At 37.6% G+C, this 26,086-nt stretch overlaps 2 protein-coding genes across 3 annotated transcripts in view; both read left to right on the top strand.

The window, feature by feature from the left end:
• The window catches only part of GID4 (GID complex subunit 4 homolog), a 40,095-nt gene extending 35,985 nt beyond the window's left edge, over positions 1 to 4,110 (top strand). The window contains exon 6 of the mRNA XM_031938523.1: positions 844 to 4,110. Within this exon, the coding sequence (XP_031794383.1) occupies positions 844 to 907 (64 nt within the window). The 3' untranslated portion in view covers positions 908 to 4,110. The remainder of the gene's footprint in view (positions 1 to 843) is intronic.
• A 3,431-nt stretch (positions 4,111 to 7,541) lies between these two features.
• DRG2 (developmentally regulated GTP binding protein 2) lies at positions 7,542 to 24,424 on the top strand. Of its 2 annotated transcripts, none has more exons than XM_023497258.2 (13): positions 7,542 to 7,890; positions 9,431 to 9,591; positions 13,467 to 13,556; positions 14,470 to 14,530; positions 15,486 to 15,576; positions 16,660 to 16,732; positions 16,850 to 16,940; positions 17,931 to 18,028; positions 18,738 to 18,814; positions 19,367 to 19,455; positions 21,948 to 22,006; positions 22,899 to 22,952; positions 23,046 to 24,424. In XM_023497258.2, the coding sequence occupies exons 2-13, from the start codon at positions 9,538 to 9,540 to the stop codon at positions 23,130 to 23,132; spliced, it is 924 nt and encodes a 307-aa protein (XP_023353026.1). In that variant the 5' UTR covers positions 7,542 to 7,890; positions 9,431 to 9,537; the 3' UTR covers positions 23,133 to 24,424. The 2 variants fall into 2 exon arrangements, with proteins under 2 accessions (XP_023353026.1, XP_003761325.1); XM_003761277.4 differs by lacking the exon at positions 7,542 to 7,890 and adding an exon at positions 8,477 to 8,649.
• The last annotated feature ends 1,662 nt before the right edge of the window (positions 24,425 to 26,086 follow it).

Genomic DNA, 26,086 nt, shown 5'->3' on the forward strand with positions numbered 1-26,086 from the left:
AGTTGAGAGAAATAAAATTACACAAGGTGGAGTCAGTGCTGCTCCAGCATCAATTTGTCTCAAGTTTTCAGTAAATAATTAAGCTGTTAATAATGTGTCATTCACTCTATAGAAAATAATGCACTGTTTCCATATGGCTTTTCAGACTTTTGGAATGTTTCTTTATACATAAAAAGAGAAGTTCTTTGGAGTCAGTTCATAATTAGTGGATTACCCAGGTCTTTGCTTATCCTTTTTCCTGCTTTCCATTTTTTGACTTTCCTCTCTTTAGAGCACAAAAAATGGATAAAAAGCTTGAGTGATTTTTACCTGTTAGCACAGGATAATTTGGCAAAGGTGAAGAGACTGAAAAAAGTAAGACAAAAACTAGGTATTGGATTACATATAAATTTAATTTAGTTTTATAAAATCAAGCATCAAAAATTGAGTTAGAGTATCATAGTTCAGTATTACTATAAAGTGCTAGGAGACTGTAATGTAGTTTACATAGTGAGTTATTAATGGAAATAGTAAATCATGCATTTGGGGGGATTTCATATGATGAGGTAGGCATGCTATAATTGCTTTATTAATGACAATAGAATACTTACAAATAATAAATTCTATTCATTGTTTAGATTCAGCTTGAAAAATAGAAATGAAAAAGTTTTCTTAAAAAAAGAAAAATAGAAATTAATAAAATTCAGTCCGCTTAATTTGATAGAAATTAAAAAGTGGTTTCCTATGAATCTGAATTTGATGTATTCAAGAGTAAGTCTCCAGCCTATTAACCAGGCAGATTCAAGCTTAGAGTTCTTTCATAACCTCCTCCCATTCTTACTTCTCTCTTCCTTCCCTTTGCAGGTATCAGTCCCTAAATCTGACTCATGTTCCTGAACACAGTGCCCCAATCTATGAATTCCGGTGACAATTGACTGTTCAGAACAATAACCAAGTAAAACTGAACTTGGCAGAAAAGATTCCAGTCGATCAGGAGAATTGTGTACCTGCCAGAAGTGGGAGATAGCGTGTGCTGGTCTCCTAAGGAGCAGATGTACCAGGTGGCGTCAGTGTCAACTCATAGAAGCCAAGAAATGCGGCTGACCAGGGAGGGGGGAGGGGAAGAAGCAAATGGAATTCTTCCTCCTTCTGAGTGGCGATTTAATTTTAATCTGGTTTTTAAGCTACCTTTAAATGCACTTTTCCTTATTGCACAGCTACCTTCTGTATTACAGAAATGCCCCTTTCCCCATTCTAAATCCAAGCAGAGTTGATAGTTTCCAGGATGACATGTTGGCATTGACTTGGTGTGTAGTGTTTTGAACTAACTTTATCCTATCACAGATTTATGGTTGCACTCCAGTGCCCCTGGTCTGACACTTTGGTAGCTCAAAAGAAACCACAGCCTAGATACATATCTGTGCATCAATAAAGCTTTGTACAGGGAATTGGCGAGCCACCACATCTGCTAATGAAGCACATGGCTGAGGCAGTACAGATTCTTGAAGGGCCTAATCAATCTTTAGTTCTGATTGGTTAATGGGGTCAACCCAAGCTGCAAAGCACTGGAATATTAACAACTCAAGGCTAAATAAATAGTTGTTAGGTTCCCTTGGCACACCATTGGGAATAACTAAATTCAAGACTTTCAAGCCCTCAGAAATGGATCAGAATCTTACTTACTCAGTACATTTGCTCTGAATTTACAGACTTGAGGGTAAAACCAAATTCAATAAAAAAAAAAAAAGATTTTTTTAATTACAAAAATTATTTTTATGGTCCCTTTAGCAAGGACTCTATGGCAAATGCACAATTACTCAGAATTACATTTTATCGTTTTCACATTGAAAACAGCGAATGTTGACTTATTAATTTTTATACCTATATATATATATGTATATTTAATCAACCAGCAGTTTTTGAAACTAGTCATCCTGGTACAAGAGTTTGCAGCATTGCATAAATTAGTGCTAAATAAGAGAACTGTTTTTTGGTCAGTTTAACATTTGTACCTCCTCCTTTTGCTACACAGAACAGTGCTTGACAAACCTTTTTATCAGGCAGAAGGAGCAGTTGTTCTCCTATAACAATGACTTTGAAACGTTGGGGAATGAGGGGAAACATTAACCATGTTCAAATAATAACCTGAGGCTTGTGTGCGTGCCAAAGTGTGCGTGTGGTTTTTTTTTGTTTGTTTGGATTTTTTTTTTTTTTGTTCTTTTGTTTTTTAAAGATTTCAGAAGCTTCAAAATTGGCAACAGTTGTATATTTGATGTGTAGCTGTCAAATATGTGCAAGGCTTTAGGGATGGCATTTTCTGGTGGTTTCCAGACTTTGATTCAAAGAACAAAAAAAAAAAGGGTAGCTTTAAAACAAAACAGTTGTAACCCAAGGGAACAAATCTGTTTTGAGATTGTTTGGCCACTGGCAGTCTAAGAAAATGCAAAGCCTTTCATTTAATTGAGTGGTAGAGAATACATTTTATTTAGACAGATACACAAACCAACTAACTTATAATTAATGATACATGTACTGTAACATATCAAAGGCTGAGTCCTAGGGTAAACCTTTAAGGAAATATATTTGGGGAAATAGTCAATGGGCATATGTTATTTAGATTCGAAATTTATGGAGCCTGAGAATTTTATATGGAATATAACCAGCTAGTCTGGTCTAATCAGGTCAACTGAACCATCAAAATCTGTCCCCAGTGAATTTTCGGTATCTTAACATGTCTATTCTCAGAAATTAGTTAAACTGTCTGATTTTAAAAACAAAGACACTGAAATAACTGGCATTTCTTCCTTGTTTGTTGCTATGGTTGAACCTAGCTGATTTCACACTAATGAGACAGGCTCCACTGCAGCTTTGCTGATAAGCAGATGAATGAAATTTAAAAATCAAGGCAACAATAACATGAATTGTGTTTGGTTCATTTATTTTAACAAGTGCTATTTAATTCCGATCATTCCTCACGCTGCAAATTTTTTCATCATTCAGGACCCTGCTAGTGAATAGCCTGGCATGTGTTTTGTAAACATCTCAAAAGGCTTTAATTTCTCAAGCTTTCCTTATAAGAGTGAAGAAATGGGATGAGACTGCCCTCATGAGTTTGTTGAGTGTGAAATGTTTGGGGAAATTACTGGTTATTCCTTGGCTAAATGGAATTAAGGAGAAACTGCCAGTTTTGATGGAAAGATGAATTAGCAATACTTTTCTGGATCTTTTGGACACCTTTAATGAAGATTGGGTGATCTAAAAATCTTATCTAGTGAGGACAGAGAAAAGAATTACGTATTTAACTTCCATCTGTTAACACCTCTAATCATTTATCTTGACTCCTCTCTTACAATACAAATAATTTTATTTACCTCTTCCAATGTGTTCCCTAAAAGAACTTTGGAAAACTTATCTCCATTTGTAGTTTTTATTTTTGATTTGTCAGTAGTTTACATGACTTTGATACTGTGTGCAATATTTTAAATTGTCATTCATATCCATAATTAAGAAATATTGCTGATTTCAGACATCATTTTCCTACCAAACATACCCTGATGTTAAAGAAAACCTCTTAAGGAATTTGGTTATTTGTGCCCCACTGCCAAGAAAATTTTTCTTTTGTGGTCATCAAGTCTCAATATTCTTAGTATTTTGGAAAGAATTTCTTTTCTCTTAACCATTATATAACATTTCAGCTGAGCTCCAAAATAATTAAGCAGTACTTAAAGCTAAGTTATCTCTATATGCTGATTATATTATTATCAAAACCGTAAAGTCTTTGGGGTAGCAAAAGGGTACTTAAAATTATCTTTTCCCTCTTGAAAATAGGAAATTTCCTAAGTCCTTGATCTGTTTTTTTTTCCCCCTCTTTTATAAAATGGAGTCTGATAAGATAATTTTCAAAAGAAATGCCATTAAGTATGTTGCATTGTGGTTTAAAATAACTAATATGTTCTGAAGGAAAAAAATTCATCTTTGAATTTTAAGTTTTTATTAGATTTAAGTGAATACAAAATATTTTGTTTCTTTATGGATGAGTTGTGGAAAGGGATTGGGTGGGGAAAGTATTTTGCAGAGCTATCAATGTCCAAATAATAAAAAGAAATATATAATAAAGGTATTTGAGCAGTGTGTTTGCTATCTTTTTAAACCAAAACATTTCTGTATTAGAAGAAACCAGCAGATGTAAAAAGAACAATTACTGAGTTTGAAAAGGCAGATCATATTTCTTTTTAATTGTGCCTTTGGATATTGTTATTGTTTTTTGTGTACTGAAATTATCTTTGATTTAGGAGTTTGTCCAAATAGTGTAAAGTTCACTTTAGATGATCTCTGCAGTCTGGTTTCTTTCTTCTGGTCTTTGATCTTTGCAACTTTGGAGAATTCCCTCCCTCCCCAACTTTTTGTATATTTCTACTTTTAGTTCCTTTAGAAGTTTTAGAGTGGGAAAGAACAATTCTTCTCTTAAATTTGATTTTTGTCCATATTTGGTCAAGTTGAAACAGAAAGAAAATATAATCAACTAATGGCAAAATCCTTTCCAATTTATTTTAATGTAATTTGTACCTTCTGGCCTTATAATATTAAAAAAAAATACTAGATACAAAGGAAGGTTTAAAGTTTTTGTAACTTATTGGTTTATTATACAATTTTGTACCAAAGAGCTAATAAACCAGCATTTATTTCTATATCCTACAGATAAAAAATGGCATTTTTAATCTTATGTTATACCCAACCTTATTTTTCTTTTTCACTTTCACTGTAAGCAAGATCAGCTTTTTTAGGTTCTGACAACAGGAAAAAGAATGCCTATATCATGTGAAACTTAACAACACAGTTATGACTATCAACTCTGAGGAATAAGGGCGGCATTAAAATTGCTTCAGTGATGAAATCACAGCAAGCTTGATAATTAAATTTATCACGAGAAAAAGACCTCTCTTGTAACTTACTCTGGAACACCTTTAAAAATTTGAAACCATCTGTACATGTGTTCTTTCAAGGCCTAAACCTTTCTAGCCTTTAATTGCTAGAAAATTCAAAGTTTCTATTTTATTATTACTTCTTTCCTTGAATCTCTTAATGTTTGACAGTGGGAAAGTCGCTGAACCTCTCCCTCTTTTTTATATTATGCTTGGTTCTGGGGTGACAAAAACACATATAGTGAAAACAAGATTGAGGAATACAGATACCATTCTTGGAGGGTGGAGTGCAATACAGACTTGACTATAGAGGAACACACCCAAGGATACTCCAGTTTTTATACTTCACTGATGAGCCATGCCTTCTAGAAATGACCTGCCTCACTATGTGCTAAATTCTACACAAGATGTGGCAGGGTGGGATGATGAAAAGAACCTTAGAATTCTGTATTTAGATACAGATGTAGTTTGATTTCTTGCTGCCTCTAGAACATTAACACTTGCAACTAAGACAAAATTTTAGCCTTTCTGATAGCTTTTTAAAGTGTATGTGTATGTAAAATATATATTCTTAGTATTTTATTTTCAGTTAAATATAAAACAGCTTTTTTAGGTTTTATATGTTAAATTCATTTTTTAATCATGTTGGGAGAAAAAATCATAGAAAAAAAAAGTCAAAGGGGGGGAAAAAGTGAAAATAGTATATATATTGATCTACATTCAGTTTCCATAGTTCTCTCTCTGGATGGGAATGGTGTTTTCCATCCAAAAGTATCAAAAGTAGCCAGATTCTTTTGTGGTGGCTGAAAGTGGTGAATGCTTTGATGGCATCAAGAAAATAAGTTGCTTAATCTTGGAACTGTTTTTCAGTGCTATTCTGAAATCAATGGTAGCCTAAAATATTTAAGTTTTAAACATTTGTGCATATGGATGTTAAGAAAAAAAAACACCTTGCTGACAAAGCAAGAAAAACTTTAAAAGAAAACAGAACTCATCCCAAATTGAAGCCTAGAAAATTTAAGTAGTATTTGCCTTGTCCTTCAACCAGATAACCAAGATCAAATGGTTATTTTTTTCTTTGCCTCTTCCCTTCTCTCTCCCAAATTTTAGTTCCAAGCATTTCTGGAATGGTCACTTTTTCTTTTTCTTTGCTCACAAGGCAGCTCACCACCTTACAGTCAAGCCATTATCATTATGTTTCCTTTCTTTAATATAAAAGACTAAACTTTGGTCTCTCTATTTCCAGTCTCCCTTCTACCATTTACCCATCATACAACTATGAAAATCAACTTTCTAATATATGAGCCATGTCATTTCATTGCTCAAAATCTAATAGGATAAAATAAAACTATCCTGGCATGCAATTTCTACCACAATCTGGTTCCAGCCTACTTTTGTTTCATATTATTTCCATACACTCCACATTCCAACCAAGATGGGCTAATTACTTTACAGATTTTATCTTAATTAGCTGCCTCCCTGAACTCAAGTAGGCTCACTCCATCTGTGGATTGCACTCTTCATTCTGTTGAAATAATTTTCTTCTTTAAGGTCCATGACAGTTTCTCTAACATCCTCAGTTAAAAATTAATTGAACTTCCTCATTTTTCCTAAACCACTTTGCCCAAATTCTTTGCCCTACCATGTTTTATAAAATATACTTATCCTCCTATTGAAATGTAAACTTGACTAGTTAATATTTTATTTTCCCCCAATTACATGTAAAAAACTTTGATTTCCAGATTCCCTCTCTTCTTTCCCCTCATTGAGAGGGCAAGCAATTTGATATAGGTTATACATGTGCAGTAATGCAAAACCTAATTCCATATTAGTGATATTGTGAATGAAAACACTTAAAAAAAAAAACCCTATAAATTGCTCAACGGATAGGAACGATGGAATTGTTCATCTCTGTATGTCCTGATGTCCAGCATAGTACCTTGCTTTTTTTTGGGGGGGGTGGCCTAAGTCCCTACAGCTAAGCTGCAAAACCATCATTGGGAACCTAAATCTATTGTTTAAGAAGTATTCCTTTTCAGTCTTCTTTGCTGTCAATATAATTCCAAAGTAAGGAAAGACCTTTTGTATAAATTGTGATACCACTGTTCATGCAAATAATGAGTAACCGTATTATGGAAATGGTGAGGATTCTAAGAAGTAAAAATTGTTTATAAACAGTGAACCATACTTCACGAGAATCATCTCTACTTTTATCTAGATTCCTTCTTAAATATTGCTCTGGGACATTTCTCAAGGATTTTGAAGGAAAGACTATTGACACTCTCTCTCTCTAATGTGTGTGTGTATGTATACATATATATATATTTATGTATATTGCCAGATTTTAATTTGTAGAAGACTTGACATACTGGGAAGAGGTGATTTGCCATTAAATTAAATACAGGGCAGTTTTCATGTAGATAAAATTAGTTGACGATCTTTTAGTTGAAGTTTTCTAAGCACTACTTGCCGTTACTCTTATCTTTGCCCTAGCTGTGACCCACGACAGGAACGCCCTCCCTTCTACCTCTCTCCCTGGTTTTAAATTTTATCTCAAATCTCACTTTCTACGGAAAGTTCCCCTTTCTACTCTCCCCTTCCCCTTTGAGACTGCCATCTATTTTGTATGGATTTTCTACTTAGCCATTTACAGTGTTTCTCCACAAGAAAGTGAGCTCCTCAGGTGGGAATCCCTCCTGCCCCCCATTTCTTTCTTGGAGACAAGACTCAGTTCGAATCCTGCCGAATGGAGGCATTTCCCCGATTCTAGCCACCTTGGGGGTACAGTGGACAGTGCAGTCGCTACTCTCCCTACCTGGCAGAGCGCCTGGCGCACCGGGATTAACAAATGCTTTTTTTGGGGGGTGATCGGCACTTTCTGAAATCCCCATCTGAAGTGGTCCCCGTTTTACAGAGGAAGAAAATGAGGAAAATTACCTAACTTTTGGATAGCGCTTTAATATTTGCAAACCCGTCGCGCCCTTATAAGGTAGGTAATTGTTTACTTTTTTTAAAGACCGAGAAACGGTTAAGTGACAGCGAGGATACAATTAGAACTGAGGGCTTTCCGGCTCCAACTTGAGTGCGCTTTATTTAACGGCTGCATCACCAAGATGCCCAGGGCCAGAGAAAGGCCGGGAATTCCACGCCATTCGGGGCTTCCCTCCAAGTCCGGCACTTTATGCGCGGCGTCACGTAGCTTCCTGGGCTAGAGGCAAGCCAGGCGCCCGTGGCCTCGGCAGACCCCCTCTCCAGGCCCGCTCCCTCCCGCGTAAAACCAGAGGGGAGCGGGCCTTGCATTGGTGGTCGGTGAGGAAAACTGGGGAAGCCAGCTGGGGGGGCCGGGGACGGTGTCAGCCCCGGCGGGTACCCCGCAAAGTTTCCCTGTGCGGCGCTGCCTCGGATAGAGTAGCTCAGGCCGATCCCCCGGGAGCCTACCGCAGCCACCCCCGGATGCCGGGACTCGGAACGCAGGGTGTGGCGCAGCGGCTGCTGCCCGGACGCCGCCGCCGGGAGCACCGGCCGAGGGGGTGACGTGTGCGGAGAGGGCGGGCCGGGGGGGAGGGGGAGGGGGGAAGCTCTTCGGCGTCGGCTTCCGGCCGCCGGCATCCGGCTCTCACTTGCGGCGTTTTCTCTGCCGTCTCCTCCGTCGCTGCTGCCGTCGTAGCCGCCGCCGCCGCCGCCATGGGCATCCTGGAGAAGATCTCGGAGATCGAGAAGGAGATCGCTCGGACCCAGAAGAACAAGGGTGAGACTCGGCCCTAGGGATCGCGGGTACCCTCTACCTTCCGTCCCTGGGCTGAGGGCTTCCTGCTCCCCTGCCTGACTCGATTTCCTCATCTGGGAAATGGGCGGGACGATAGGGAGAAGCGTGGCCGGGAGGAGGTGACAGAAGTGGGGAAGGCAGGCTAGAGGTCCCCATATCCTCGGACACCCCGGAGCCTGTAAACATGGAGTCCGCAGAACCCATGGGGCGTCCCAGAAAAGAGCACGCGATGATTTTACAGCCCGAGGACCCGGCCCTGACGTCTACTGCGCGGTAGAAGAGCCCTGAATTTAAGTCCATGGGCTGGAGATCGAATTCCGCATTTATCTCTTATTTCCAGCGTGACCTTGGGCGATACAGATACCTTCTGGGGGCCTCAGTTCCCTCCCGTGTAAAGAATATGCGGTTCTACTTTGCAAGAGTGAAAAGCGATGAAAATAGTTCTTGCTGAAGGGAGATGACACTGATAGTTATAAAGCATTGCAGTGGGAAGTAGAACTGGCCAATTGCTATAGTTTAAGTTAAATAGAATATAGTTAACAGTTGGGGGTTCTTTTCCTTTTCATCTGTGTTTTGGATGAAACCAAAAGGTGTTACTATTTATTTGAACTTGCTTTTTCCTATTACAGCTCCTCAGTGACATTTTGGATGCTTTAGCATTCAGTTTAAATATTCCCAATCAGTGCTTTATGACATGGGTTACCTGCATGCCTCTGATTAATGAATATTGATCTTCACTGTTTTCGTTTTTTGTGATATTTAGCTACCGAGTACCATCTTGGATTGCTGAAAGCAAAACTTGCCAAGTACAGAGCACAGCTCTTGGAACCCTCCAAATCTGCCTCCACCAAAGGAGAAGGTTTTGATGTGATGAAATCTGGAGATGCCCGAGTGGCACTAATTGGCTTTCCTTCTGTGGGTAAGGTCAGTGATTGAAGTTATTTGCTTCAGCCCTCATCACCTCTTGCCTAGACTGTTAGCAAAATAGTATCCTAATTTGTCACTCTAATTCTATCTTTTCTTTCCTAATAAATTAGACATTTCTTTCCCTTTTCTACTCTGTAGCCTAACCAGACTGGCGTTTTTTCTTCTTTCTTTTCCTCTCACTCTCAAACTCCATCTCTCTCTCTTCCTTTCTCCCTCCCCCCATTTCATTTCCTGCTTTTAGAGTGACCCTCCCCATGATGGAATCTCTCTTCACCTCTATCTCCTAGATTCCCTACCTTCCTTTAAGACTCAGAATACCATCTGATACATGAAGTCTTTTCTGATCTCCTCCCTTTCCCACATTATTAGCATTTTATTTTTCTGTATATATTTTTGTACATATTATAATCCTTGGATAGTATATCATTTCCTTGAGGACAGCATCTGCTTCACTTTGTTTTTTTGAATATGCATTGTGCCTAGCACATTGTAGGCCCTTAAGTGCTTGTTGATTGATTACTTAGTATTGGATTTGTTTACATTTACAAGACAATTCCATGTGTATTGTTTATCTGTAGTAGATATATAGATAGATATAGTAGATTCCTAGACTCCTAAAGCTAAACTTTAGCATTCTAGACTTTAGGGAGGCAAATGTCTAAACTTTTCTGTATACATTATTGTTTGATTTTGTTTGCTGACAGTGCCAGTCAGCAACCTCCCTTACAATTTCATTCTTTTGTTTTTTCAACTTTATAGCAAGGAAAAATGCAATTTCTGTTAGAGAACACTTGCTTTCTCCTCACTCCTTAACCTCTTTCAGCCTAGCCTACATATGTCCATGTAGAAGTAGATACAAAATAAATAGAGGATAATTTGGGGAAAGATAGTGTTAGAGTATCGGGAAAACTTTATGTTAAAGGAATTGGGTTCTAAGATCTCATCAGTTCTCTCCAGACTTGCCAGCAATCTTTTTTTCACCCAATAATCTCTTAATTAACAAATCCAGTGTTATTTTCTTACTATTCATCTGTATTTAACACTATTGATTAACCTCTTTTCTCTGCCTGTCTTTTCCTTCTAGGATTTTGTGACATGGTTCTTTCTATCTGACCACTCTCCAGTCCTTCTTGGTGGATCACCATACCTGTCATAACCACTAACTAGTTATTCCTTAAACTTAGGACATGATGTTCTTACTTTTCTCCATCTGCACTCTTCTTGGTTTCTTCATCAGTTTGCATAGATTCCATTATCATCTCAGTACAGGTTACTCTTAAGATCTAAATATCTTAAGCTCCAGTTTTATATGCCTTTTGGCCATTTCTAACATTCTCTTCCTCTCAAAACCCACATCTTCGACTTGTATTTCTATTTTGTTGAGAGTACCACCTTTCTTTTTAAAATGCCCTTCCAAAACCTACTTCCCTCATCCCACATCTCCAACTGGTAGTTAAATCCAAACAAACAATCAAGCATTTATTAAATGTCTATTATGTGTCCAACAACTTTGGGAATATGGAGATGAAAAGTAGCCATCCCTCTTTTCAAAGAATCAACATTCTGTTAGGAGCCACAATATGTCCATGTAGAAGTAGATACAAAATAAATAGAGGATAATTTGGGGAAAGATAGTGTTAGGGTATCGGGAAAACTTCATGTTTAAAGGAATTGGGTTCTAAGAATCTCCATGACATCTTTTGAATTTGTCCCCTTTTCTCACCTCATATGGTCACCACCCTGGGTTAGTTCCTTCTCACCAAGGTCAACCTTTGATCCCATTCCCTCCCATATTTTCCAACAGATTGCCCTCACTATCATCCCCTTTTTGATCTTTCCTCATCAACTAGTTCCTTTTCTGTGGCCTAAAGCATACTTTGTGGCAATAAGGTAAGAAAAATAAATTAAGGAAAGAAGTCAAAGTATTTTTTGCAGATATGAAGGCATATTTAGAAAGTGCAATCAACTCAAAAAAAGATTGAGGATAATATTAACAAAATGTTAGAATATAAGATGTACCCATAAAAATCAATAGCATTTCTACATATAACTAATAGAAAACAGAAGAAATTGACAAGAAGACAAATGCCATTGACATCAGTGATGAAAGATATATCAAATAATTAGGCATTAACCCATCAGCACATGTGTAATTTTTTTTTCTATTCTAGTTGCCTTTCCCCCTTCTCCTGCTTCCAATTCAGGCCTTCATGGACACAACTACCGGAGTAATTTTTGTGAAGCACTGCCTTGATCATTTAACTTTCCTCATGAAAAATTCTTTATGATAAAATTCAGCTTCTTAATCCAGCATTTAAGGGCATCTACAATCTGACCCAACCTATCTTTCCAGTTTTGGTTCACATTACTGCTTTTTTTGCAGCCTATTTTCCCAGCTATTAGTTTTTCCCCAAACTTGACATTCTCTCTCCTGCCTTTGCACTTACATATAACATTATTTCTATACTTGGAAGATCTTTTTTCCTCCATGTAATCTTTCTGATACCCCTAGGCATTGAAACTTATACTTGTTTATTTATGTCTCCCTAGTAGATTGTAAACTCCTTGAGGGCAAGAACTATTTTGTCATCATTGTCCTAGTGATGTCCATCACTTTGCAATAGCTGCATGTTTGTTAAATTTAATATAAAGAAAACTATAATGCAATTTTAACAGAACTAAAGGAAAACTAAAATCATAATCTCAAGTAAATGGATTGATTGCACTATAGTAATAAATACTTTGCTTGTTTATTAATTTTTAGGTGATTGTAGTTGCTACTAAAATATGAATGGGCCTTTATAGAATTTGATAAAGAACGGTATACTGGAACTATGTTTTTAAGTGTTTTATTGATTTTTTTTAAAATAATAACTACATTTCCAGTATAGTCCTTCACGTCCCAGATTGCTATGTCTCATAATAGGGAATGAATGAAGTTGGGGGGGAAGGAAAGCAAAACTAAACTATACATAGAAATAGTCTTTCAATATGTACCATGTTCCATATTGGGCTCCCTTATTCCTGCTTTTTTCCTCTTTTCTCTACCAAAAGGCAGTGTTTTTCATTTTGTTCCAATCTTTGTGTTTAAATTTCATAGTACTTAATTTTGATTATTTTATTGTTTTTCTTTCCATTTACATTGTTTTGTTAGTCCAAGCCTGCTTCATTTTATGTCAGTATTTCCTTGTTTCTCTATATTCATCATATTCATTGTTCCCTACAATGCAGGAATATTACTTTATTACTGCATGTAACCTAACTTATTTAACATTCTCCAATTGATGGACATCTATTTTGTTTCAGTTACTTGCTACTATGAAGGATGTTAAATATTTTATTATACCCTAGTTGTTTATATCTCTTTCGGGTATATTTTAGTAGTATTTTAGACTTCTCTGGGTTAGAGAATGGACATTTTAATCACTTTATCACCATAATTCTGAATTGTTTTCCAGAATGGTTGGGCCAATTATTCACAGTTTCACCAACAGTGCATTAGTATATCTGACTTTACTTTCAACAATGATTATGAAATCATTTTTAAAATGAGAATAAGGGAAGGAAAGGAAAATTGTGATTTAAATATTTGATGTCCAAATTACAATTTTCTTTGCTTTAAAAAATCAGAAAATGTTGTGGTAAATTTCGTGTGGCCATATTATCTCTGAGAATCAAATGAGTGAAATTAGTTTTACTTTCCTCCTTCATTCTCTATACCTTTCTTCCCCACCCCTTCCTTATTTTCTCCAGTCTGCTTTGTAGCAGAGTCTTTTTTTACTTTTGAGGCTGTTGGCCAATAAATCTAAAGGGGTTGAGAGTGTGGGAGTTTGGAATTTTACCTCTTGAATGGAATGCTCTCATCTTTTCAGTCTACCTTCCTGAGCTTAATGACATCCACGGCCAGTGAAGCTGCATCCTATGAATTCACTACTCTGACTTGTATTCCTGGAGTCATTGAAGTAAGTCTGAATTCTGGGGAGGAAGACCTCCTGTTTAAAAAAAAAAAAAGGCCATGAGAGTGTGTGGTTAAAGTGTTTGCATGTGTAGCATTTGTATTTTTGTGAAGGCTGGGCTTAGTTGCCTTACAGTTGCCTTACCCTATGGTTTTGAGCCCTTAAAACAGTTTCTAGTAGCTTTCATAACCTATAGGAGTGCTATTAGAGTTAGAATACTGCTCCAGGAGGCTATTTGTCCTCATTTCTTCTAGGAACTCTTATTCATTGCATTGACGTCTGAAAGAGCAGTAAGAGAACACTTTTTCAACTCACCAATTAGTCCCAGTAAAAAGATTCATTTAAAAAAAAAAATTTTTAATGGTGTTTTAGAGCCTTAACTTATATTATCTATTCAGATCATTTTTTTATTTCAAGAGTTGTTGGGAACACAGTGCCAGGCATATAATATATGCTATATAAATGTTAAGCTATCATCATCATCATCATTATTATAATATAGTCTTGAATTTCTCATAATGATATTCAGTGATCTTTAGATGAGCATAAAATGAAACTAGAGAGTCCTATCGTAAGTTGAAGCTTTGAAACACTTTTTTTTTTTTTTTTAATGCTAATAATGGACTATCTTTTCAAAGATAGTCTGTAAATAAAGTATTTGAATTTAGGTTTGGGATTGATAGATTTTGGTTCTTAAAATAGCAACACTATACTTGCAGCAATGTGAAATTTGAAAAACCTCTATATAGCACTGCAGAAACATTTGGGAAATCTTCGAGGACTATCCTGTTCTTAAATACTTATTAGGTCTGTGTTTGATTTAAGAGTTTAGGGGATTGTTCATATTAAGGAAATATTTTCAAAGAGCAATTAGCAGAGCATCCCACAACTTATTATCTCTTTAATTTTTCTGCCCTAGTACAAAGGAGCCAATATTCAGCTGTTAGATCTTCCTGGAATCATTGAAGGAGCTGCACAAGGTAGGAAAATTAATTTGATTTTTATTCATGATCACTAAGGTAGGAGCATGGTAAAAGCAGAAAAGGAAACTAAAAGTGTGCTGGCAGGGTTCACAATGGCTTTATAGAGGAAGAAATCGAAGACATTGCAATGCTATGCCTCTCATTCTCCATTTATACTCTTAGCCAGCATTGGCTAGTAGTTGTGACTTAATTTTGAGGTGCTGGAAATTCATTTAGTGTTGTAAGCAAATTTGGACCAGATAATGGTGATGTAGCTCTGAGAATAATCCTTCATTAGATTATTAATTAGGACTGTGGGTGGGGGATGGAGAAGGAGAAAGAAGAGAATTTAGAACTCAAAATTTTATTTTAAAAAATTTAAAATTGATTTAAAAAAAAAATTTTATACCTAATTAGGAAATATTTAACAAAATGAAAATAATTTAAAAATAGAAAAAAGAATTGTAGTCTCTGGTCCATTCAAGCTTGATGGCCTCTCTGTGTGTGCTAAGCTATCACTAATTCTATCTATCCACACTGGCCAAGGTATCTTTCTCTTTTTCACCCTCCACTTTCTGAGTTCAACAGAAAGCGGTCCACTTCCAGCTTTTAATTTTTGATATCCTGATGAATACCTTTTCCCCTGTTATTTTTGGTGAGTCTTAATCCACCTGCAAATAAAGTCTTTCAACTCTGAGATTCTCTGAATGTGTCCCCAAAACAATAATGTAAATTGGAAGTATCAAACTTGCCACCAGCCTGCAAAACTTCTGAGTGTATTTCAAATCAGATTAAAATATGGTTGGGAAATGTTTGACAAAATAAAGAAAAAAACAGTACAATTTAATGTTAATTTGTGGCTTTCAGTCACTGTGCCCATATAGGGAACCGCTGGTGTAATTGATAAAATGGCAAGATTGTTGGATAATCTTTAACACCTTCCAATGAACATAATTCCATATTCTTCTCCTAGGGAAAGGCAGAGGTCGACAGGTAATTGCTGTGGCTAGGACAGCCGATGTTGTCATCATGATGCTGGATGCCACCAAAGGAGAAGTGCAGAGGTTAGTGTATGGAGGAAGGGAATAGATTGCATTTGGACTTGAATTACTCTGTTAGAATAGATGCTGTGGTAATACCACAGCTGCTTGCCTGTGCCTGCTGAGGGGTTCTCTTAACTTTCAGTAGTAGCTGTATTATGTATAGTTCCTAAAGGAAGTCTGGCCAAAATAGTTTTTTTTCTTGCTGCCAGCCCTTCTGTATACAAGTTGGAACTTTGGATATCTAGTCAGCAGGAGAGTTTGCTCTCAGTTTTCCATTGGTAACTCGTCTTTCCACTTGGATTGGATTAATGACATAATTGTGCAGTAATGGGAACTAAGTAAGATCTAGCCAATATGTGCCTCCGAGTACTCAGGAGTAAAGAGTTGTTTACAGCAGGAGAGTAGAAGGAAAGGTTGGAGAGGGATGTTGTTGTAAGAAGCCCTGGCCAAGGAGCTTGGAATGGGAACTCTAGTTGAACATCTACCAGAGCACAGCAAGCTTGGCATGGGGCCTTCATTCACTCTTTACAGAGAGTTGGGCAGCATGACCAAATTGTTGCCTGAAGACTGGCAGAAACCAGGCCTCAAATAACAGTTCCATTGATTCCTTATCCTTTTGAGTATTCCAGCTTCATCCACAGCCACAAAATTGCTCTTTTTTCCTGGCTTTTAGCTGCCAAGGACTAACTCTTTGGAAAAGAACAGCACAGTTTTTACTTAGGTTTCATCTGTCTTTCAGAGGGGGGTTCTGAAATTCAGAATCTGTATTTGAATACATTGTGCTTTAACTGCTTGTATTTACTTGAACTTATTCTTTATTTATTGTCTATATACTTATATATACTTACTGTCTCATATTAGAATGTAAGCTTTTTGAGAATTGGAATTGTTTCAGTCTTCGTATTTGTATACCCAAAGCCCAGCACAGTGTCTGGCACCATGTAGGTGCTTAAACACGTGTTTCTTGATTGATTGATTGAACTGTGTAATATAGGAAGGTCCCAGGTTCAGGTAGCGGCATTCTTCTTTTCAGGTATAAAGAAGGGACTTTAATTGCTGGAGTCTGAACTCCAACAAAATGTTTTATTTGTTATATTTGTGCAGGTCCCTGTTGGAAAAGGAATTGGAATCTGTGGGCATTCGGCTCAACAAGCACAGACCCAATATCTACTTCAAGGTGAGAACTCTGGGTCTGATTAGGATTTTTTTTTGCATGGACTAAAAGAGAATAAAAATTCTTCCCAAAATCCTTCTCTCCATATAAAAACATCATCTTTTTTCTCTCAACATCCAGCCAAAGAAAGGTGGTGGAATCTCCTTCAATTCAACAGTCACACTGAGCCAGTGCTCTGAAAAGCTAGTGCAGCTCATTCTACATGAGTACAGTATCCTTTCCCCAAAGGATCCAAGAAATGGGGGGAAGGGGGGAAGGAGGAAGGGGGGGAGGGTCCTTATCTACTCTTCTGACTAAGGTGGAAGTCAATTTTAGAAGTGATTTCGGATGCCTGAAGGTAGGAGCCAGAGTGATGACTACTTGATTGGGCTATACTTGGAAAGCACACTGTATTGATTAAAATCAGTAATTAATTTGTAGGTCAGAATCCCTGGGTTTTTGAAGAACCTTTTATGTAGGGATATCCCTTAGTGCAATTTATGCCTTTCTAGGTTTAAAACTGCTCCGAGACTTTTGGGATATCCAATATGTGCTTATTTTATTTATTTATTAAAGAATTTACCATAATTATTTCTCAACTAAAATTAATAATCTAATATAAAATCCCATTATTTACAATACTTGTGAAGTGCTAGATTCAGTTCTGGATAGCACATATTAAGATGGGTAGTAAAATATAGCTAGAGACAGAAACTCAAGTTGGTGAAAGCACCATAAACTTTGTTTTAATGGGGATCATTTAGATGAATTTGGGGTTTGTGTTTTGACAGAAGACTATTATGTAGAAGAGGAATTAAATTTATTCTTTTTCCTGAGGGAAAATAAAGGTGGATGGAGGCAGACTTCAAGGTAAGAGTAAGTTAGAGGACTTTTTAACAATTAGAGCTGTCCACCAAGATTTTGATTTTCCTGTCACTGAAAGCATTCTAGCTAATATTAGCAAGAGAACAGGAAGAACAGTTGGAAAAGGATACTGTTTGCTGTATGATATTGAGACTCATGCCAAGGAACTCACAGAATGTTAATTAGACCCTTTGTTGGAGATGGGCTCCTCCCTGGGTAATACTGGACATCCATCTGGTTAGACTAGATGACTTATGAGGTCTTTTTCAATCCTGTGATTTTTTGATTTTCATTTGAGAGTCATCTAGTTTGCTTGATAAGAAAGAGATATTCTTTGACCTTAATTTGACCATCTCAGAAATCTTCAATGCTGAAGTTCTCTTCCGAGAAGACTGTTCACCAGATGAGTTTATTGATGTGATTGTTGGCAACCGAGTGTACATGCCCTGCTTGTATGTAAGTGGTACCCAAACACCAGGTGGAAGCTTTTACACTGATAGGATAGAATAGAATGAAACCAAGATCTGAGGGATCCCATTCTCTTCAGTAAACACTGACTATTAGATATTAAAAAATTACTCTTAGGAAAAGACAAGGAAGTTGAGGTTTTCTTTCCTTTTTACTAAAACATCTGGCAACTTATTTGTTTTCTTTGGAGGCATTGGGTAGTCTTTGCCCCAACCGGTTCTTTATTGAGGTGCTGATGTTGTGCTTTTATGAATGGAGAATGCTCTAGTACTCTTTTAGAGGTGGCTAAATGGCACAAACTCTGGATAAAAACTCTGGACCTAGAATATGGAAGATCTGAATTCAAATCTAGTCATAGACACTTAGTAGCCATGTGACCCTGAGCAGGTCACTTAACCTCTGTTTACCTTAGTTTCCTCATCTGTGAAATGGGAATAATAATAGCATTTACTTTTCAGCATTATTGTGGGAATCAAATCAAATATATACATATACATAGATATCTAGATACATGTGTAAGAAAGATCTCAGTCTAGTAGGTGCTGTATAAAAACTTAATCCCTTCCCCTAGTACTTGGCTAAGTTTGAAAATGAGCGGTTGGCCAGGAATGAGATAAGGACTATTTATATTGGAATGGATTTGTTTTTCCTAAAGCTCCCTCTTTCCCCACTTCTTCCCATTTCCTTTTGGAATTAGGTTTATAATAAAATTGATCAGATCTCAATGGAGGAAGTTGATCGTCTGGCACGAAAACCCAACAGTGTTGTCATTAGGTAAGATCATGCCCCCTACCTCTGACAGCCAATTTCTTTTGACATTTGTTTTGTAAAGACAAAATAAAGTCTCATGTAGGTGGAGGTCAGATTTCTTGGAATTCCTGGCCATATAGAGCATGATCATAATCCTGGAAATAAGCAAAAAAACAAAAACAAAAAACCCTGAGAAATGGGGTGAGAAATAGTTATTCTGGCATCCATGTAGTTTACATTAGAGGAGACCCACCTTCAGGCTGTCCTTGAGACAGTTACATAAAACAAATTTTTCAAGGATAATATCTCCTTCCATAATCTAGAACTAGCCTCATTTCATACAGTGTCCATTCATTCAAGAGGTGTCAATGATGTCACTGATTAAAATCTCCCCTGATGTTTCTTGTTCCCTCATCCTCGTCCCTGTTCCCCCACCCTGGGGGCTTGGATTTCTGCTTCAGAGGAGACCTATAACATCATCTTGTTACCATTTGCATCTATCCCAACCATGAACCAACTACTCAGAGTCACTGATATGGGGATACTTTGGTACATATATGTGGTTTGTCTTTGCAGCTGTGGGATGAAGCTCAATCTAGACTTCTTGCTGGAGATGCTTTGGGAATACTTGGCCTTGACGTGTATCTATACCAAAAAAAGAGGACGTAAGTTGAAGAATAGGCCTTTTCTTTCTAGACTAGTATCACAATGTACTATGGCTGCTTAGCTCTATGTGATGCTCATACTACTACCTGCCTTCCCCTGGGTGAAAAGCTACATTTTCTTTTGGACCAGTTAATTTTATCTATTTCTTCAAATTATTATTTCTTTTCTTTCTTTGAAGGAAAGAGGATACAGTGTTCCTTACTTTGGTTGGATATGTTTCCATTCTTAGGTTGGATCTTATAATAGTCCTACCTTGTCACTGCTAGAGGCAACTTAGATGGCTTAGGGCATAGAGAGTTGCTGGGCTCTGGAGTCAGGAAGACCTAAGTTCAAAACTGGCCTCAGAAGCTTACTAGTTTTGTGACCCTTGGCAAGTCACTTAAATTGTTTTTGCCTTATTCCACTGGAGAAGGAAATAGCAAACTATTTTTTGCCAAGAAAATTCCATAGTCTGTATTGGCATGGTCCATGACAGCATGAAAGTTGAACATGATTAACTACTTGAACAACAACATTGCCATTACTGGAGAAAAAATAATTCAGAGAATACATTCTGCTAGCATTGAGGATCAGTAATGTTATTTTTAAATATGAAGGACAACACAGTTAATTCAAACTATCTCTTTTAGTGCTTTCTGGACCACACCTAGACCATGTTTCCTTCTGTGACATTTATAATAGTAACATCCCCTTGCACCTTAAGCTCAGACCACAGACCACAGACCACTGAATTGACAAGAATTTTAACTTCCTGGCTCATCAGGTTTTCTCTTCATGGTCTTTGGCTATATCCTGAAGGCCAGAGTTTCTCTATCAGCCTCAGGGACTATATTGCTGCATTTTTGAATATTTGCAGTAGACTCTTTAGAAGAAGGTAGGATTCCCCAAATTTAGACTCAGTAGCTGCTCTTACTTTTTGCCACGTAAATACAGGTATTTTAAGAGTTTTGTTTTTCCTTTCATATTCAATTCTAGATAGATGTTTGAAATGCCAAGAGTGGTAGAATTGAATCTGACTTTATTTTCTTCTTTCTGGTCTCCTTTCTCATTATCAAGGTTGTTGGAGATATTTCAAAAACGTATTCATTAAAGGAAGATCACAAATCACATTAATATTAGCTTTAAAGAGTTGTACTTGGGAAATAGATGTAACAGTTATAATATAATATGTATCATTTGATTATTTGTGTATGCATGAGCATGCGCTTGTATACATACAGGCCTACACACACTCACAAAGTATGCTGATGAGGTCACCAAGTAAGAAAATGGAGAGAGAGAGAATAGACAAGAACTCAAGGCAGAACCTTGATGTACTTGCTGTTAGGAAACATGATATGGGGATGTTCCAGCAAAAGAGATCAAGAAGGAATGGCAATATAGGTAGAGCTCCAGAAAGAACAATGTGATGTAATTCCAGAGAAAGGAGAATATCTAGGAGAGGGTGGTTATCAGTATCAAATATTGTAGTGAAACCAAGAAAGATAAGGAGTGAGAAAAGGCCATTAGATTTGACATTTAAGAGCTCTGATAATTTGGGAGAGATCAGTTTCAATTGAGTGATGTCAGAAGCCAGATTGCAAAGGATTTAGTCATAAGTGAAAGGAGAATTAGGGGCAAGCAGTGATAACAGAAGCAACCACCTTTTCTAGAATTTTAATTGAGAAAGTGAGGAGAGATGTAGGATAGGATGGATAGGACTGTGTGAGAAGTTAGTAAGGAAAAAGGGTAAGGAAATTGTGTTTGAGGAAAATCATCTCTTCCTTTAAAAAAAAAAAGTAGTGGAGAAAAGAGTATTGATATGAAAACAAAAAAGGATCTGAAGAGGCAGAGGAGAATCCTGCTTGTGTCAGTTTATTATGTAGGAAAATGTGACACAGGAGCAAGGAAAGAAAGAAGGACTGTTCAAATTGGAAATCCTTCCTGAAGGAGAAAACAATTGATTTTCAAGGAATCAGGATCAGTTCATGTAGGTCTTTCCAGGCTTTTCTGAAATCAGCCTGCTTATCATTTCTTATAGAATAATAATCTATTAAATTCACATAGCATAACTTATTTAACCATTCTCCAGTTGATGGACATCCATTCAATTTCCAATTCCTTACCATGAATTAGAACTTTGTAATGGTTAAACGTGCTTTCCTAAAATGGAATAGTAGTAAATAGGAATGAAATTGGTAGTGGGTTTCCCCTTAATGGACATAGGTAAGCAAATATTGAATGACCTTTCTAGAACTACTGTTCTAGGTGGGATTCTTATTCAAGCATAAATTCAGCTCTCCCTCTAGCTTTGAGGTAATATAATTCTGAAAGTTGGAAATTAGTAATCTGCATGTGATAATCTGTTTCTTTAACAATTTTCAAGTATAACTCAACTGGGTACCCTAAGTATGTGCTGATTTAAAACAAAACAAAACAAAACAAAAAACTGTTGAAAGGCTGATGGTTTTTCACTCTTTCCCCATCTCTTTTCCTCCTCTTCCTCATGTAGAAAGACCAGACTTTACTGATGCCATTATTCTTCGGAAAGGAGCTTCTGTAGAGCATGTGGTAAGTAAAGGAGGAAAAATGATTTAATATCTGATCAAATTGTCAGGGAACTCTCCATTCAGAACTGTCTTTAAATAATGACTAGTCATCTCTCACATATAGCACTATTTTTCTTCTAGTCCGTGAAGTTCCTTTGCACTAACCTTCTTCATAGTTGTCTTATCTATTCTGATCCTGGACCATAATTCCTGGACTAATCCATAATTAGTATTTGTAATGTGGTGAGTTGAGTCTGAAATAACTGAAGAAATAAAAATTCGAGCTTCTAAACATATCTGTTAAGCAGTGCATGCTAGTTGCAGAACAAATTGGAATCAGGTCTCCTTGGGTTGGCACTCATTCCCAAATGTAAGGGAATATAGATTTTTATGCATTAAAAGAAAACTAACAGGATGTAAATCAAGATATGAAATTAGATAATTTTATTTCAAATTGGAAGGAAAAATTAGGGGCTATACAAGTTGGAGAGGGAGAGCAAATAGGGGTAATTCCCTGAAATTAGAAAAAAGAGATGGCCCATTTCTTCTCCTTCCCCCAAAGTATCTGTATTCAAACAAAAAACAATGAAACAGTAACTTTTGACTGGTATGGAGCCAGTTTTCAGATAAGACATAGGTTGTTTAAGATATATAATTGTGTGAAAACTTCCTTGCATTAATTCTTTGGTCTGACTGGGTTTTTGGTCCTAAGCTAGGTAGGTCCTTAGTTAAGGGCCTCTAAGCAATAAGTAGAGGTGGTTCAGTCACACGGGGCTAGGTTCAGACAGTACAATAATGTGAGCCAGATTTCTCTGAGCACCAGAGAGTGGTGGGGAATGATAGAGGTAATGATAGATAGGTGCAGGTCTAAGGCTGGGAACATCCTGCATCTAAACCCTTTTCTCTTCCTTTAGTGCCACCGGATTCACCGAACACTCGCTAGCCAGTTTAAATATGCTTTAGTGTGGGTAAGTCCTCGAGAACTGACTTTAAAATTCCTCCATCCCTCTTCATCCTCAAAGGAATTCTACTTAATGTTTTCCTCTTCTCCCCTCTTCAAGGGAACCAGCACCAAATACAGTCCTCAGAGAGTGGGATTGACACATACAATGGAGCACGAGGATGTTATCCAGATAGTCAAGAAGTAACCTTTCCTGCTGCTAATCATCGGTGCCTGACCCCCCACCCCTCCCCAAAATCCCCAGAGTGGCGTCTGATTGACTTATCTGCAAGCCAAAAAGGAAAAAGGGAGGGGGTGTGGGGAAGGTTGGGGAGGGAGGGAGTGTGCCCAAGAAGGAAAATCTAGAAAAATCCGTCACATATGTATGCTTCCATGAAGCTTGTTCAGTAGGAAGAGGAGGAAAGACTGAAAAGGAGCCTGTGGGGGCCAAAGGGATTTGCACATTATGGACATTTTGCTCATGTGGGAGTGGGGGCCAAACTAGGGGATCTGGAACCTGTAACCAGAAATCAGAACTGACTCTTTCTCTCCCTCCTCTCCCCAACTCTGTTTAGCCCCCACCTTGGCTGTATGGAGTTGTGCGTACCAGGCAGCTCCCACTTGGAGGGGAGGAGGGAGCCCTGAGAGTTGGATTGGAATCTGTGTTCTCTTTGTATTGGAATTCATGTTTGTCTGTCATGGATGAGAATGGTTAGAGTCTTAGTATGGTGCGCTAAGGCTTTCCCCTCGGCCATCCCTTCAGTGAAGCTCCTCGTCTCTTAGCAGACGCAATTCTTGGCTCTCTGTGTTATGCCACTTTGGTACCTGGAGCAAATTTCCACCCTTTGAGCCCTTCCCCTTACTTTTAAGAGTCCTCTTTTATTATACCAGGCTCCCTGAAAGGCCCCCAGACTACCCTGTGACTGGAGGCCTGAAGAGCAGAAAGCATGCCCACCCAGTGGCAAATGAACAAATAAAGACTCTTCCTCTGTTTCCCTTTTTAGGTCCTTTGGCCTTGTTCTTTCTCTTTATCTTAACTGCAGTCAGTGTATGTACAGTTCAGGTTCTGCTCACATGGGTCTTTGCATATTTCTTCAAACTGTTCATACTTATTTTTCACATGTGTCAGATTTTTCAAACAGCCAAGGTCAAGAAAAGAACCTGTTCTCTAGCTTACTGTCTCCCTAGCAGGCTTTTTATCCCAATAGGGTCTCCAGAGTCCAGTAGGGGAATCATAAACCACCAACAGAGAGCTCCCACTAGGACTTCTGAATTTTCTGAATGTTTGATGGCTGAGAGTTCCTGCTGTCTCTTCCTTCCTTTCCCTCACTGCTGGGGAGACAGGATGGGGTCTGTTAGGGTTCTGGAGAGATCTCTGGTTCCTCACATAGCACAACCACTAAATTGCAAATTTTTCTGTCCAGTGACTACACATTTGTTGGATTTGAGGGTATTTTGTTTGTTTTTCTTTTTGAATTAAACACTAAAATGAAAAGCTGATTTCTTTTCCAACTAAGAATAAAAGTAAATATTCTGCATGCAAAACAAACACAGCTGCTACTTTCCAGTCAATAGGAAGCCCATTTTGTGTCTTTTCCTTTTTAATTCCCCTGGGGGGTAAGAAATGGAAATGGGCCCCTAAGAACTGGAGCCAGAGCCAGAAAAACTATGTGGTACTAAGTGGTGCACTATGACTGCTCCCAACCCTGCTGAGCAGGACCATGTACTTGAAGAATGGAAATAATGCATTTGTGTCGCACTAAAATTTGGAAAGGACTTTCCTCAGCTTTGTTGGGGAAGAATTTCAAACTTTATTCTCAAGTGCTGAAACTGATTTCATTGGGAGAGACAACTCCCACTGATTCATTTCTTTGTTGCCTAGTCACACAGCTGGTATGTGCTTGTGGGCTTCCTGCCTCGGGGGTCAGCTCTCTATTCTGCTCCATTGCACAGATGGGAAAATTGATGCTTTGAGTGGTTTAAGTGATTTGGCCTTGATCTCACAGCTAGAACATGGGGTTAAATTTGAAGTCCAACACTTAACCTACTATGCCAGAGATGTCACAGATGCATTCTGGCTCATAACATTCCCAAGTGCAACCAGTACCAGATTGTAGTGGAATTGGGAAATATTTAAAAAATAAAAATACAATAAAATATACTCCTAATATGTGATTTCCTAAGTTAATATTCTATAGGGATTCTCATATATGGTTTAGTGGCCTCCATTTGTATTTGAGTTTGACACTGCAGTGTGCCATGCTGAATCCATAGGAAAGAATGATTTCAGAGGACTAAGTATTTAAGTCAGAATATGGACTGAACTCTTCTACTAGAGTCAGCCAGCTAGGGAAAATTATCTTGAGTTACTGGTTTGGTAGCTTTGGCTACTAAGACCAGGTCTTATTGGTGCTTTTTAATGAAGTCATGCTATTTTTTTTTCCAATGAAAAATCCCAAAGAATGGGAGTCATCTAGCTCTGTGCTTGTCCTAGTCTTATACTTTTCTCCTCCCTGCTCCCTTAATGATGTAAGCATATTAATTTGCTTGCTGTTTTCCAAACATGACACTCTGTCTCACATTCATTCCTTTGTATTGACTGTCCCCTAGTCTGAAATGAAAAGTATCTTCTGTTTCAGGCTTTCTTCAAAACTCAGCTCAACTCCCACCTTGCTTTCTCTCCAATGTTCCAAAAATCTAGCCTGTTTCAATAATTATATGTTGCTATTTCTGTATATCCTCATTCGAATGTGAGCTGGAGAACAGATAATGTTTGCATTTATTTGAATTCCCAGCATTTAACATAGTAACACTGCACACAATAGACAATATAGATTGATTAACCTTTCCTGAAAGGATGAAAGGTACATTTATGACTAGCACTTGTGCGGCTTAACTTGTTCTTATTTGTTCCATTATCTACCTCTCCCTCTCACTATTTAGATTTTTAAAAAATTTTCCTTGTAATAGTTATTTGCTGATATTATGTCCCCTTTCCCAGTATAGGACCTTTCCTTTCTAACAAGTAAAATTAAAAAGAAAAAAAAGATTGAAATTATTATGTCTAATAGTGATTTGCAACTTTCCACACTGATAGTGCTTCCCTTCTTCCTTCCCAAACCCCTCTGCTAAGAAAAATGTCCTAGCTTTAAAAAAAAGACA

Source organism: Sarcophilus harrisii, chromosome 1 (genome assembly GCF_902635505.1).
Source record: "Sarcophilus harrisii chromosome 1, mSarHar1.11, whole genome shotgun sequence".
Taxonomy (NCBI): Eukaryota; Metazoa; Chordata; class Mammalia; order Dasyuromorphia; family Dasyuridae; genus Sarcophilus; species Sarcophilus harrisii.